The sequence below is a fragment of the Nannobrachium achirus genome (assembly GCF_963921795.1).
Source record: "Nannobrachium achirus genome assembly, chromosome: 18".
Taxonomy (NCBI): Eukaryota; Metazoa; Chordata; class Actinopteri; order Myctophiformes; family Myctophidae; genus Nannobrachium; species Nannobrachium achirus.
In genome coordinates this window covers 39,765,877-39,782,974 of record NC_137825.1, presented here as the reverse complement: position 1 = coordinate 39,782,974, position 17,098 = coordinate 39,765,877, and the positions used below count along the sequence as shown (strand labels likewise).

General features: G+C 41.0%; 1 protein-coding gene across 1 annotated transcript in view; it reads right to left on the bottom strand.

Annotated features, from left to right (window-relative positions):
• The window catches only part of arid5b (AT-rich interaction domain 5B), a gene marked incomplete at both ends in the record, with an annotated part of 154,698 nt that overhangs the window by 20,276 nt on the left and 117,324 nt on the right, over positions 1 to 17,098 (bottom strand). The window contains 2 exons of the mRNA XM_080747423.1: positions 14,608 to 14,705; positions 16,322 to 16,374. Coding sequence (XP_080603549.1) covers positions 14,608 to 14,705; positions 16,322 to 16,374 — 151 coding nt within the window. The remainder of the gene's footprint in view (positions 1 to 14,607; positions 14,706 to 16,321; positions 16,375 to 17,098) is intronic.

The window sequence follows — 17,098 nt, the reverse complement described above, 5'->3', positions numbered from 1 at the left end:
TCTCTCTCTCCCTCCTTCCGTCCTTCCTGCATACTTTTCTTTCTCCCCCTTTATGTCTTTTCTCTTGTTCTTGGCTTTCTTGCCTTCCTCTCTCCACTCCAATTCAATTATCAATGCCCTCTCTCTCTTATTCTTCCTTCTGCCCTTCCTTTCCTCTCAAATGCGTATGTCTTCCTTGGCAACCCAATACTTACACAGTCTAAGCAGTCCACTCCACACCACACACAATCCCTCTGCTGTCCATCCCAAGTAGCAACAAACCAACAATAACAACTACTGACCACAGGTGGACACAGTATTCAACCCATGGTACTTAGTAGTCAAAGTATAGATACACCTGGTCAAATATTACTCCACTACAAGTTAAAGTTGTACAGTAAAATTTGTACTGTAGTTAGTGTACTTGGCTTAGAGATGCTCAAGTATTCAAAAGTACAATATTTGTCTTTGACGGGAAGAGAGAATTAGCAAGCTGCCAGTAGGATTGTATGCTCACTGTTTTGTCTCTTTGTCTGACTCTCTTCAATACAGCAATTTATTGATTGTCCTTTGGCTTGTCTCTGTCTTATTTTGGTTATGGATTTATCCATATCCATATTTATTTAACTTAATAATTTATTTAACGTGGAGTAAATGTCAAATGTCAGTAGTACTATACTACTGTAGTATTGTATAGTATAGTATATAAGTATAATACTAAAGAAATGTACTTCATTACTGTACTCAAGTAAATGTACTCGTTACTGTCCACCCCTGCCAACAGTCCTGGACATGACGCTAGTATGTCGCAGGGACTTATTTACCCGCATCCAACCCTTGATGCTGAGTGCCAAGCAGGGAGGCATTGGGTCCCATTTTTATAGCCGTTGGTATGACTTGGCCAGGGATTGACCACTGGCCTCCCAATCTCAGGGCGGACACTCTAAACACAAGGCCACTGACTTGATACAGACTTAACTATAATACTGACTAAACGTTAACGCTGGCAGAATCCATTCTGCTAATTACCAAACATTTACACTCTCAGTAGTCAGTAGTAAACACTTAATTTAACAGTATTGAGCCGTAAGGGTCAATTTGATTACTTTTGTACTGTACACTCTCAAAGTTACAAATTGTTCAAGTTTGATATGGTACAGTAACATCAAGACTGCATGTCTCCATTCTGGCTGTTGTCAATTTCACTTTTTAAAACTGGCTTGCTCTGCTGCCTCCCACAAGACTTCTCCCATTATGCTGTTTGGCAGGAGATGGAAGGGAAAACTGGCAAACCCGTAGCTGATAGCTGAGACTGCTCTATTGGATTTACAGTAATAACAACATGAGAAGGCATCCCTAATGGCTCAGAGAAATTATGTACTACGAGGTACCGTATATAGGCTGTATCTGTTGCCCGTGAGCGGGTAAACAAACATAATATAGTCTACTATATATACAATGTAGTTTGAGGCATTGTAGATGGAAAATATAGATTTTTAGCGATGATGACGATTGACAAACGGCACTAAATCAATCTACAGTATATGACGACCGCCGGGGCATTAAGGAACAAAAGCTTATACTGACAAAAGTACTGTTGGGCATAATAATTGGCAACTTGCCAAGCTACAGTAAAGTTGCTTATCGTCCCAGGCAGCAGTGCTGTAATGACCTTGAAAGACAGGAGTTACCACCACACACACACACACACACACACACACACACACACACACACACACACACACACACACACACACGTTCAGAGGAAGTAATGTGTATGTTTTGTAACCCTTTGTGCCTCGTGCCATACACCAGTGGTTCTCAAAGTGGGGTCTGGGGGACCCCCAGGGGTTCTTGAGGGCATCGTGACAGCTCCCCAGTAAAATGAGATAGAATAGGGCGCCCGCTGGCCTAGTGGTCAAGGCGCATACCACATACTAGGCTATGATGCCTGCTGGCGTCGCCGGTTCGATTCCCGATCTGGACGACGTTTGCCACATGTCATTCCCCATCTCTCTCCCCATTTCCTGTCAGTCTACTATCCTATCAAATAAAGGCATAAAAAGCCCCCCCCCCAAAAAAAAGAGATAAAATAGCATCAAAATGTGTTTAACCACTTTAAAAGTATACGTATATACACAGCATATCGACTATTTGAAAATAGCAGGAAGCTAACAACGCATCAAGTCCTATCAGTGCTGTGAGCTTGCAGATCTGCTATTTTCAAAAACTCAAAGGAATTTGGACACGGGCGCCCGCTGGCCTACTGGTCCATAGGCATTGATGCCTGACGGCGTCGCCAGTTTGATTCCCGATCCGGACGACCTTTGCCGCATGTCACTCCCCATCTATTAAAGGCATAAAAGCCCCAAAACAAATATAAAAAAAAGAAAGAAAATAATTTGGACACAAATGTTGTATGTGGGATGAAACATATTTTCTTATAATTAGAGGGTCCGTGGCATGAAAATGTTTGAGGAACCACTGCCAATACACAGTAAAATACAGTGTTAATTCACACTGCACTGTGTAAAAAACGGAGCATTTTACAGAGTGCGAGGAACAAATTCATATTGGCTCTCAGGATGACATTGTTGTCGGGTGTAAACCTTGAATTAAAAATGATTTAAACTAGTGAAAATAGCCGATCTACAAGCACACAACGCCTCGCGCCTTACTTTACGGAAGAAAAAAAAATTGTAAAGATATTTTTATTTAGACAAAAGTCACAAGATCTTTGATTTTACACAACAACAAAGGCAAAAGACTAGAACAACAAGAACAATAAAACAAAACAAAAAACAAATAACCCACCCACCCAAACACACCCCAGGTACAGTATAGGTTCCTCCCCCACATTTGTATGATTAACAGCATATTACATATTACAATATCCCATTTAGTTACACGAAAAAATTTAAAAATGTGAAACTTGGAGATACAAGGTTTCTGCCCAACAGTGGCGATAAGCAAGTGGTGCTTGTTGCCCTTGCAGGAATGCTGTGCTTCCTGTCCGTGCTGTAGTTAACAGTGATATAGAGAGACAGCGGATCAAGGTGAGTCTTGACCTTAGTAAATATTTAACCAGGTCAGACCGTCTCTGTGGGGCTGTGGAGGATGACTCACTGAAAACATCTTAGGACTCTTTGAATATCGCTGCTCATAACATTACCTGCACTAAGGTGTTCTTTCACTAAGTCGCAGAAAAGGCAACATAAAAATGCATCACGATTGTTAATGAGGTATTTATTTCACTTTAAAATACTTGGGGTCATTATAACGTCTGTTCTTAAGTTGCTTGAATCAATATTTGGATATTTTATCAGACACGACCCCTTCCTAAAAAGTCTTATATTTTGAAATTATATTTTGCCAATACTTTTGTACTTGTCTTTTACCCATAACAGTATAGGGTATGCGCGTGACATCATCATCATACCCGGACGGAAGTTGTGGGAACACCTACTGTGGCAAAATACTACTTTTTGGCTTTCTTGACAGCCCATACATCCAAACAGAAAAGTCCTACCGGATTGCATCAAACAACATTAAACAACGTTAAACTCACTTTGCCACTCACTTTGCCACTCGATTTGCCAGTCACTTTATGCATGCGCATACCCTTTATTGCTGTATTGTGGTACTGCTACTTTTACTTAAATAAAAATAAGCACTTCTTCCACCGTTGCTTCAAGTAATTGCCAACATTGGTGCATTCATATCACCATGAGAAGAATCTATTGTACTTTTTAAGACGAGCCAAGAAAAGAACATTACTGCTCTCCACTGCGCAGTGTGACAGTCCATAGGAGCAGAGGGAATTACTGACGGGCTGCTGAGCCGCATGGACTCTCTGTAAAACATCAGAACAAAACAATGACAGCTCGCTTGTTATGAAATATGCAGCACAACAAGCCATGATGGTAGCTCTAGGACCTTTGTTTGCTTTTCTCTCTCTCTCTCTCTCTCTGTCTTTATATAATGTATATGCAAATTGTTTCCATAATGAAACAATTAGATCAATCAAAAATCCAATTAGTTTTCAGTGTCATCATTGAACGCCTACACTGTCACCTGAATAATAACCAACATACGGGCAAGCACACTTGCGCACGTACATACACACACACAGACAGACAGACACGCGCACGTGCAACCCAGAGTATAAAACCCACAAACACGAAATAACCTTCAATTAAGGTCATGACACGCCGCGAGCATTTCGTGGTGCGATTAATTTGCCTGAAAATTATATATTTTTGAAGTGTTCTTTGTGGCATGGATATAATTATTCACACAGAATGTGAATATTACGTGGCGATTAAGCAAAGTCATTTCTAATTTCTCACTTTTCCCGAAAACTAATTTTCACTGCAAATAAAAGCATCGCCCTGTATGAATGAGGCTTCAACTACAACAGTATGAATGGTGTGATGCTAAACGCAGACATATTTTTGGATAGTTTATTCGCCACACTCCCAGTGTGTAAAGACCTTCACGCCATTAGTGACTGAATGTAATTATCAGCTTGTTGCATCAGCAGTTAACCCCAAATGAAGAAAAGAAAAATGCTAAAGACTTATACAGTAGTAGCTATTTCTTCAAACCAAGATCCCTGCCCTGTCCCACATACACACACACACACACACACACACACACACACACACACACACACACACACACACACACACACACACACACACACACTCACCACTTGCCAGCATAACCACAACTGACACAAAAAGAACATTTCTTCATACTACTGACGGAAAAGTGTGTGTCAGTGCGCGCTTGTGTGTGTGTGCGCATGTCTATGTGTATCATTTACAAATGAAACCCTTCCAGCAGACCTTGTCCTTCTCTGAATCAATTAGCATACAGTATATGGGTTGACTCACTGTACTGTAGCCGTCTGTCTGGCTCAGGGACACTTCCCTTCAGCAGGACAACTAATCTCTGCTGTCGGATGGAAACCTTGTCCAAAACCGTTCCTTTCTTATTGTTATTTGAAAAACACTTTAAAATAGTGAGAACAGCAGATCTTCAAAGCTCACTATGGGTCACATTGCGATGCGTTGGGCTTGTAGATCTGCCATTTTGGTGCGACACTGAAGTAGGGTGTTTTTAAAACTAAAAATCTTGAATTGTGGAGATATGATATTCCTGCCCGACATCAATGAAACATTGGCTGTTCTGTTGCGCTATCTTCGCTGATTGGTCACCCCAGATATAGGGACGCTAGCCTGGCAGGCCATCCCTCATACTGCGTTCACTCATTCCTCCTTCCCATATTGTGGGAAGGAACGAGTGAGTGAATGCACAGTATGAGGCTGGCTTGCCAGGCTATAGGGACGCCTTCTAGGCCATTGGTTTCCAGGGGGTCCCCAGCTAAAGTAGTTAATATAGCACCACAATCATTTTAACCACTTTATTCATGTTGGCTATTCAAAAACAGCAGTTCTACAAGCACACAGCACATCACTTCGTGCCATGTTGCGAGCTTGTACATCTGCTATTTTTGAAACTATTTGATAAATATATGTCCGCGGTCAAATACATATCAATTCGAGGGTCCTTGGCATGTAAAAGTTTGCTGAAATTAGCTTTTCGTCATTTTAGCCAAGGAAGGTTTTATTACAGTGATTCCCAACCTGTTGGCCGTGTGTACAGTATGTTGCAAGTTGGCCCTCAAATAATTAGCAAAACACTACGATTTAATTGATAATATAACAATAATATAAAAAAATCACACCCGTGTGAAGTGGAGCTGTGTGTGTGTGTGTGTGTGTGTGTGTGTGTGTGTGTGTGTGTGTGTGTGTGTGTGTGTGGATCATGTGTACCGATTTTTGTGACATTGGAAGAAAATATGTAGGAAAAGGAGCAAAAAGTGTGTTTTGGAGAAAATTCAAGATGGCGGAAAATCTATCATGGCGCAAATGGGCGTGGCCTATATGGGGAGATGCGTCATGACCCAAGGAATCCAGGGAAAAAATATTTTTAATTTTCCGACCTACGGTTCAAGAGTTACAGGCCAAAACGTAAAGTGGGGTGTTATGGCGCCACCATGCGGCCAAATGACACAATTATTTTTTATTTAATCCTTGAAATCATTATGAACCTCCTCTCCAAGTCTTGAAACTCTAGCCCCTATGGTTTGCGAGAGACAAATAATTGAATGTGAGTTTTTGCGATTCCCATTATAAGTCAATGGGGAAAATTAATTCACTAATAAATTAATATCAATTAAACTATAGAACCTTTCTCTTAGAAAAGTAATAGCCCACGATTCCCGAGTAAGGCGGTCGATTTGACATATGGCGCGAGTGTGTGGTGGCAAAACTGTGGGACTAGTGGCGTGCCGAAGTTTAGGAAGTTCAGGCTACATACACACAGACACACAGACAGACAGACAGACACACAGACCCACACAGCCACGTATAGGGAGCCTGTGCTTCACACAGCTCCAAAAATCACACCTGTGTGAACTGAGCGGTGGTGTGTGTGTGTGTGTGTGTGTGTGTGTGTGTGTGTGTGTGTGTGTGTGTGTGTGTGTGTGTGTCTGGCCTGGCCTGAACAACAGCGCCCCTCCCTTAACATGTGTGGTCACAAAAGGTACTGTAGGCTACATACAGACACGCACACACACACACACGGACGCATACACACAAGGCCACGTATAGGAGACGGTGTAACCACCGCTCAAATATGTATACAGTATATGTGATACCCATAAATAGTAACTTAATGTATACTACATCAGTACCATTGATCCAAGCCAGGACACAATCGATTGATTGATTATTGAAATGAATATGGCAAGTTAAGTGGTCAGATGGGTGGGCCACAGACACTTCAGAGGTTTCCACGTGGACCCTGATGCCACTGTTTTAATATGATGTTGTAACATTGCTGCTGTTGTCACATAATCTCTCTGTCCTCGTTCTCTTGTGTGACATTTAACCAGAGGAGATTTCAATAGGATAACAACTGGGGATTAGCGGTGATATCAAATTAGCTTGAAAGGCAACAACAGGAAGATACCCCGTGTTAACATGTAGTCTGATAATCACTTTAAAGCCATGCTGTTGGGTAAAAATAGAAGCCACAAGGGAAATTAAGAGGCGCTCTGCTATCTCTGTGCTCATCAGTGTTATTATCCAACTGATTATAGTGGATTTTCAACCCAGATTGTCTTATACAGTATACTCACCAAGCGGTGAATTACTCTACATACTGTACACCAGTGGTTCTCAAAGTGGGGTCCGGGGACCCCCAGGGGCCCTTGACGGGGTCACAGGAGGTCCCCAGTAAAATAGTATTATCATAAAAAATTGTTTTTATCAGTGTAACTTTAACCATACCTTATATATAGTACATTAGCTACAGTATTTGAAAGTAGCTGATCTGCAAGCTTGATGTCGATCGCGACACAACGCATAGTGAGCTTTTAGAAAAGAAAATCACACCCGTGTGAAGTGGAGCTGTGTGTGTGTGTGTGTGTGTGTGTGTGTGTGTGTGTGTGTGTGTGTGTGTGTGTGTGGGTGGATCATGTGTACCGATTTTTGTGACATTTGAAGAAAATATGTAGGAAAAGGAGCAGAAAGTGTGTTTTGGAGAAAATTCAAGATGGCGGAAAATCTATCATGGCGCAAATGGGCGTGGCCTATATGGGGAGATGCGTCATGACCCAAGGAATCCAGGGAAAAAATATTTTTAATTTTCCGACCTACGGTTCAAGAGTTACAGGCCAAAACGTAAAGTGGGGTGTTATGGCGCCACCATGCGGCCAAATGACACAATTATTTTTTATTTAATCCTTGAAATCATTATGAACCTCCTCTCCAAGTCTTGAAACTCTAGCCCCTATGGTTTGTGAGAGACAAATAATTGAATGTGAGTTTTTGCGATTCCCATTATAAGTCAATGGGGAAAATTAATTCACTAATAAATTAATATCAATTAAACTATTGAACCTTTCTCTTAGCAAGTTACTAGCCCACGATTCCCGAGTAAGCCGGTCGATTTGACATATGGCGCGAGTGTGTGGTGGCAAAACTGTGGGACTAGTAGCGTGCCGAAGTTTAGGAAGTTCAGGCTACATACAGACACACAGACAGACACACAGACAGACAGACCCACACGGCCACGTATAGGGAGCCTGTGCTTCACACAGCTCCAAAAAGAAACTATTATTTGAAACATTTTATTAACACAAATCTTGTATGGGGGTCTCTGGCAAATAAACGTTCTGATGGCGGTCCATGGCCAAATACATATTCATTTGGGGGTCCTTAGTCCTTATACATGGTTTCGTTTTTTTGAGAACCACTGCTATACACTGAGTGAAGTGTATTCAGGGAAGTGGAAACTATACAGTAAATGTTGGCTCAAAAAAACATTGAAAACATGGCTGTGTGAAAGGCAAGGTCTTAAATCCAAAAGATTTGGCTTAGTTACAGTACAGCGCACGGCTAAATCCTGAGAGTTAATTAAACTCTGAAATAGTACAAATGCACCTGTGAGGGTGCGTGAAGGCCTGATGCAGTGTGTTGCAACACCCAGTCTTAATTTAACTATTTTGTAACTCTGAGAGTGTACACAAATGGTTGAATTAACAGTGAGGATTTTACTGGTGTAGCTGTCAAGCGGGAAATCATAAAGATGAAATGTTAAGGGCTTGACATTTAACAGTTTAACACTGTCAGGTTGTGTTGGTTGTTAGTTTTTAATATGGGTTAAATGCAGGCCTGCTTCAGCCAGGTACTTTTCCACTGTTCCCAGCAGCCTACACTGCTGAGGGCCATCAGGGATAAACACTTATTATTAAGCCCTCAAGAGGAGTGAGAGGCTGACACGCACGCACACGCACGCACGCACGCACGCACGCACGCACGCACGCAAGCAAAGGTACTTACTGTTATTACTATACTTTTGAGGACATCAACATTTTTTGGGCAACGATTTTATTGTTTGTTATTGCTTTTTTTTTTTTTTCATTTTTAACTGTAACAATTTGTCTATTTCTCAATTTCTGCTATACTTGTGAGGACAATTGGTCTGGTTTGGTAACACACGCACGCACACACAGCACACACGCACGCACGCACGCACAGATCATTAAGTATGTTATACAGTAGGCTACCTTACAAAAAGCTGTCAAGGCAAGCCTGTTGTGTAAGGATGAGTTTGGCAAGCTTAAACCAGCGCAGTGTGTGTGTTTGTGTTTTAGCTGCTGTGTTCAACAGTAAATACTGAGGACAGAGGCAAAACGGTGACATTATCAATAGCACTCTGGATAAATGAATGTGTTTCCCACCCTAAATTCTTCTGTATTTCTCAGGTTTTTCAAACTTTATCTAAAAAAAATTGAATACTAGGTTAGTACAAAAGAAGAGTTGTCATACATTCCCCCAGTCTACTTTCAACCACTTTTGGCAGATGGTGGCTAATGGCTATGTTCAAGTCTTGCTTACTGTACAACAGTGGTGGAAAGTAACCATGTACATTTACTCAAGTACTGTACTTAAAGTAGCTCTTCACCCATTTTCAACCTTCATATAATTGGTCCTCATTAATGCTCATTATAAAATGCCACCATTTCCGTCTACTCACTCTCAGAGGAGTGCCGTGGACAGTTCAGAAACCTGCCTACCAGCGACATCATCAGTTGGGACTCCTAGAGGCTAATAGAAACTACAGCCTTCCTGTAAAGTTTGAATGCTGAAGCCATTGTTCTTGCATTCATAAAAAAACAAAACCACTGACTGTACAGTATGTCACAGTAGCTTCACTACTAGCTTGCAGTGAACATTAGTGCAGGTGAATGCATGCAGCAGCCGCATCATCAAAGCATCAGTGTCCTGCCGTCAATGCTGTGCTTGCGTTTAGGCATCTCCCTCGTGAAGGCTTTCTCAGTAGTACCCCTCTCTCTCTCCACTGTCCACGGCAACAGTTTCATAATTCATAGACTCGCCTGCACATGCAAAGCATCAGCGCAAAAGGGATTCGTATATTTTGACAGTGTTTTCGCAACGTCGATGCCCTGCAAAGTAGCTAGTGGGTGGAGAGCGGCAGTTATCAGTTATCCATCTAGTAGTACTTTTGGAGCTATTTTATTCATGACTGCAACCACTTTCGACCTGATGTCCCTATTTTGGGCATGTCATTGTAGGGCCAATAATTATTATAGGGCAAGAATGTTAGCATATAATGAAGGCAAAAATTGCCAAAAAGTTTTTAAAAAAACGAAAAGATTTAAGTAGCAGAAATTGTACATCTACAAGCTCACAATGGCCAGCTGACTCCTGGATTGCTCCTGGATTGACCTCCACATCCTCCTGTCTAGCAACAGGGCCTTGAGCTCTGCTGTGTTGTTAGCTCCGCTGTTGAGATAAACTAACTCAAATAATAAATCATGTTATTTCTTCTTTATTTCTATATTTATTTAATTACTTTTTTTCCCCACTGGAAATGGTAATTCTGATATCAGACTATCAAAGCTGATGGACATTGCATTCAGAAAAGGTGCTAATTTCATCATTGCTGCCCAGATTTTGAAATTATATACTGAGTGCAGGTTTGCAAACCTCATGGGCCATAAAACGTTCACATTACCACTCAAATGACTACCGCTATGTCAGTCTGCAGTCCAAGTGAGACGAACACCAGAAGGTTAGCTTACATGTTTCTTTATTAAATTGGGGTATGCAGGGAAAGAGCAATTTAAAAGGTGAGGTAACCATTGCAGAATAACCTGAAATACAGGGATCTTTATATAATGTCCTTTTAATACCATAGAAGTATTGACACATGTCTAATTAAGCTGCATGCTTTTTCTATCCTCAATGCTCTGTCACACAGGTGAAGCTCATTATGCATCAAGGTGCCTCATACCGGTACTAATATGTGTTCTTCTTGGAGGGAGCAGAGAAATCTGAATATTAATATTTTAACATTGAATATTTATATCTAACATTTCAGTGTGTGTCTAATGCCATTAACCACTTAAGCTCTAAATACTTTGTCGTATAACAAATAGGAATAGGAAACAGATGATCTATGTGACGAGTTGGCAGCTTGTAGATTTTTTGCATATATTGACCTGGCTAAATAGGCACGCCAGATTGAAAGTGGTTAACCGCATGAAACCTAGTTTCCCTATTCTGGCCACGTTATACACACTGCATAATGAGCTTGTACAGTGACTGTTTTAGGCGACAAGATTTTGTACAGAGGGAAAAAAAGGAGGGGAACAATTTAGGGGTCCGTGAACATGTTTGAGAACCACTGGTGCCGGGGGAGTGGAGGAGGAGACAGACATATGGGGAGGTGCTGCTGTGAGAGATAGAGGAAGAGAGGAAAAGTAGCACTGCCTCTTTCAAGGTTACACTTTGTGTGTGTGTGTGTGTGTGTGTGTGTGTGTGTGTGTGTGTGTGTGTGTGTGTGTGTGTGTGTGTGTGGGTGTGTGTCATTCCCCCATAATTTCAGTTCTGATTCCGAACCCATGAAATAATTTGGATCCGGCAGACGCAGCAACGTTACATAAGCGACGCTAACAAGCAAACCAATGTCAAATATTGATCTTTGTGACTCTTTATAATGACAAGAGCAATGCAGTTATTCATGTAAGCTAACAGGTGTAGGACAGCAGCAAGGTCATTACTCAATTTAAATTAGCTGCTCTAGTTTAATTAAACATTTCAGTAAATGAGGCTACCAACGACAGTCATCGCTTTAATAAGTGCTACACAACCACTGAGAGCAGAGACTTAACGTCTTCATACAGGCAAGCTGTAAATCATCAGAAAGAATATTATTTCCCCCTGAACGGTGCTTTTTTTTATTTGTTCTGTGATTATAATTACACATCATCTGATGTAGATTATCCCATCTATTTGATATGGTGCTGCTCTCATTTATTCATGCACATCTCTTTGAAAACATCCAGCTCCGTGTAGCCGACAGTTTTGAAATAATGTCTGAGCTACAGCATTGGTTCTCATAGTGGGGTCTGGGGACCCCCAGGGGTTGTAGTGGGGGGGTTCTAGGGGGTCCCCAGCAAAAGTAGATAATAGCATCTCAATCATTTTAACCACTTAATCCATTTATATGTTATATTTTGGCTAGTCTCAAACAGCAGATCTACAAGCTAACAGCACGTCCCTTTGTGCCGCGCTGCGAGAGTGTACATCGGCTATTTTGTTAAATATATTTTTTCTACATACTGTAAATCTTCTCTTCTGGGGGTACCTGGTACAAAACCTTTACAGATGGCGGTCCGCATTCAAATACATATCAATTTGGGGGTCCTTGACTTTAAAGTGTTTCAGAACCACTGATGTAAAGGACATTATGCCCCCCTTGTCCATCACTACTGGTTACTAGTGTACAATGTACACACTACAGTGCATGTTGGAAAGTACATTTACTCAAGTACTTAGCTTTTACATGAATATTTCCATCCATAGCAAGCATTTCTACGTTGTGTTATTGCTACTTTTAATTGAAGTACGTAAAACTGTTTTGGACTCGACAATAACATCTTTTCCACTAAATGAAATGCTCTACTCAGCTAAAATCCAGCATGTTAATTTGACTCTGTACAAAACCAGCTCATAAGAGTCAAATTTTGCACTTTCTGAGCTAAAGTAACACTCCAGCGTTTTACTGTGGTTATGTAAGCATCTGCTGCTAATCATACTGATTCAAAGTGGCTTTGTGTAAGTGCTCTTTCATAACTGCGATGGTTACCAGTTCTGCTTTTATGAACTGTTTCAGAATTAAATCTCCAACAACAACCAGAGGCATTACTTCCAAATAGAAAACATGCTGCAAGTTGTTGGACTGTGGGGTATTTAAGTAGCCAAGTCTATTTTTGAGGGATTTCAGGGGCTCGGTTTCCCCTAAGGGATTGACTAAACCTTAACGGAACATTATAAAGGTCAAGTTTAACTTTTTAAGGCACTGGAATATATCCTTTAAGGGATTTTCAAGGGTTTGGTTAAATAAGGAGAGGCAGGGGAAATGAAGAACTAGAAAAGCGCTTTCATAAAAGCGAGGCACCACATTTATTTGCGGTCGAGAGGACCACAATGGAAATAAGTGCTGGAATTTATTGTGTTTTTGTCCTCCATTGTTTTTAACCGACGTGAAATGTACAGTACTGCATGATTCATAGGTTTTTATACAATCTACTGTAAATAAACAAAACAATACTTTTAGCATTAACCACTTATGTCACCTATTAAAAAAAACATTTGTGAAACTAGCCACATATCACTCAGATCTGCATTTTTTTGTTATTTAAGAATAATAATAATAATAATAATAATATAAAAAAGAAATAATAAAAATACATTCTGAAAGAATTTGGAAATTTTTAAAATGTTAGAAAGTTGTAGAAAATGTCTCAAAAGCTGGCATTCCAAAATATGGAGGACATCTTGAAAGTGGTTAGGCCTAGAATTATTGAATGCTTTAACCAGTGAAAAATAGAAGATATACAAGCTCGCAGCGCGGCACCAAGTGCCGCAGCGTAGATCTGCTATTTTTGAAAAGTCGTGAAAATGTGTGCAAATCTTTGAATAATATATGTATTTTTTAAGCGAACATTTGTAACTCAAATTTTGCTTCTTGGGGGTCCCTGGAACTGGACATTAAAAAAAACCTTAGAAGGATTATAGAATCGGGTCAAAATTCTATTTTTCACGATTTTTCAAAAATAGCAGATCTACAAGCTCGCAGACGCACTGTGAGCTTGTATATCTACTATTTTTCAATAGTTAAAGCATAAAATAATGATACACAATAATGTGTACCCGTTCTGAATGGGTTATTATCATAGTGTTGTGTTGGCAACGGGATGGAGAGGCCTCTGAAATGCTGTATAACTCTCAATTAGTGAGGGAATAGAGATTACAGTTGTTTTAATGCCATGTCAGTGTACAATATTCATTGTCTTCAGAGTCGCGAAATACAGAACAACTGCACATCTAAACAACACTATGCAACTACAACTAGGCACAATGAATTGCACCATTTGCCTGGAAAGCCTGTGTAATTAATTAGACATTTTACGATGTCTGGGCATGTGTGCACGCACACACGCATGCACACATAGGACCTAAGTGCATGATATCCACAGTTCTCTGGTAAAACACTATTCCATTCATTGCACAGATATCCATATCCTATTATTTTCTATTGTTGGAGGTGCAAAGATTGAAGACTGAAGATTGATTCAAGATATTAAAAACAGCCGTGTGCACGTTTGGATGCATGCACACACACACACACACACACACACACACACACACACACACACACACACACACACACACACACACACACACACACACACACACACACACACACACACACACACACACACATACACACACACACACACACACACACACACAAACACACACACAAATGTGTGATTTTCTAAAAGGTCACATTGCACTGTTTGCCAAACAATGAGAGGAGAATATGTTTTTTCCCTGCTTGAGGGTCTTTGGATGTAACCAGTGATCCATGATCCACAGCAAACACACACACAGAAAAAATACGCACACGCTGGCACACACTCGCACGCACGCACATACAGTACTTGCACATACAGAATACCTTTCATAGTGTCTGCGTGTGCACGTGGCTGCGCTGGTGCTGCCTGGGTTTCCTCCCAGCTCATCATAGACATTCTTCCACTGTCTCCTCGAGGTGATCTAGGGATCGATGGGGGAGTAGAACGTATAAAATAGGGCTCAACTCTAGGGTGTTGTACACAAATAGATAAATACACCTTCATTGATCGCATGGGGGGGGGGGGAGTCTGTTGTCATGGCAGTTACGAAACGCAGGACAGATGCCGAAAAGGAGATTAAGAGTAGAGGAATAGGGAGCCTGCTAGCCTAACGGTCCAGGTGCATACCACATACAGTAAGCTCTGATGCCTGAAAGTGTGTCGCCGGTTCGAGTCCCGACGGCCTTTGCTGCATGTCACTCCCAATCTCTCTCCCTGTTTCCTGTCTACCTAGTGTACTCTCAATAAAAGCCCAAAATGTAACTTAAAAGTAGAGGAATAATTGAATGGGTAGTAACGCACAGGCTTTTGTTATCTTGTTTGGGCCTCTGCACTTAAGGCCAGGGATTTGTATAGTATATTAGAGCTATGAACAGGTATGAATATAAAAGCAGTCAATGTAACCAAATGGACCCATAAGAAATTACGACGACAGAGAGTGAGATGGTAAAAAGAAGTGAAAAGACAGTAATATTGTCCTCTGTCGGGTGGAAACCTCATACCAAAACTGTTACTTTTCAGGATTAAAATTACGAAAATAGCAAAAGTAGCAGATCTACAAGCTCCAAACGCGTCTCTTTGCGGTGCGTTTCGAGCTTGTCGATCTGCTACTTTTGGTGCTTTTGTGTGACGGTGACGGTAGAGGATGATCAAGTAGGGCAATAATAAATAAAAAAACACGAAAAGTTAAAATATGGAGATAAGAAGTGTCTGGCCGACAGCAATGATATAAAAGCAGTCAATGTAACCATAATGTAACAAAATGACAACGACAGAGACGGGAAAAAGAAGTGAAAAGACTAATAATATGTGGTCCATTTCCATTGACCGGCCAAAGCTGTTCCCTCGTTACTCTCCCAGAACGGCGACAAACAGCAACACCGCATTAGCAACACAAATTTATGTACAGACCGGAGTCGGGCTCTAGATGAATAACAGTGTCGGCATTAGGGTCACACTTATTTCCAATTCAGCCCCGTCCGGCAGAGTGGAAATTTACATTCAAATACATAAACATGAAGATAATGTTTTATGAAAAGCCCTCGTGAAGGATGTGCGCGCCGCTGTCCCTCGACGTGCATCACGGCCGCGACGCAAACAAAAGTGTTGGTCTGAATTTGGAATATATCAAAGTAATGCGATTCATCCAGGGGGGATGGGGGGGGTGGGCGTTCGCTCTGCAAATTGATCCCTCGTACCCCACAGGGAAGAGCAGTAATCAGTTTAAAGAGGAGAGAACACGCAGTATTTTCAATTGAAGTCATTCAGCCAGGTTGTTTAGAATGAGAACGTATCGGCCCGAGTCCATTAAGGGTTTAAAATGCACGTATACACACATGCAAATGTACTTACACAAATCTACATACCGGTGTATGTATGGATCAATCTACATGCACGCATACCGTACATTCATACACACAGAAGGACATGGGTGTGCTCACACACCCACCAACAATTGTTCACTCTATCACTTTTGCAGGACAAAAAGTACTGTACGTACAGGCACACACACACACACACAACCTGTGTGGAACTCACCTGTTCATATCCTCCCAGTTTCTGAGCAGCCTGAAACATGGTCCAGAGATTTACTGTAGGATAGACAGACATACAGGTATATATCAGCAATTTATACTCACAACACAAAGTGATAGTGTAGCATTGTGCACTGTCACAGAGTGTCATATAATGTGTTTATGTATCTGCAGCCTTTTACCTGAGAGACTATGCTCTACTGCAGGGTTAAAAGTGGGTGCCGTGGCACCCTAGGGTAACATGAGGGTAAGTCCATGGGTGCCGCAGAAGACCCTAGTCTATACTTAATAAAACGGAACTGAGTTGCACTGAACTTGGTGCGTTCCTTTCACCAAATATCTCACCAAAACATTCATCAAAAATAGCTGATCTACAAGCTTGTATTAAAAAAGCACTTCTCAGTTATTCGATAAACACAATAGAAAATAATGCATCGTTAAAACCCTATCTTAATACCATGTCAAATCCACAAGCAGTGCAGGGGTGAAGGACACCACAGAGCAGGGGTTGTTGAACCTTGACTTGCTGAATTGATAGAACTCAGTACAGTGAAAAGAGATGGGTCTGTGTAGGAGACTAATCATCTAATGGCTACTTAGACACTACTTGATGTTCATTGATTGAGTCATTGATTGATCCTAATTAAGTGTAATAAAACTGTACTGCTCAGTATGTGATGGAGTATCCAGTGCTGGAAGAAGTACTCAGATTCTTTACTCAGAAGTAAAAATACCAATACCACAATAATAATAAAAAAAAACTCTTTTACAAGTAAATGGC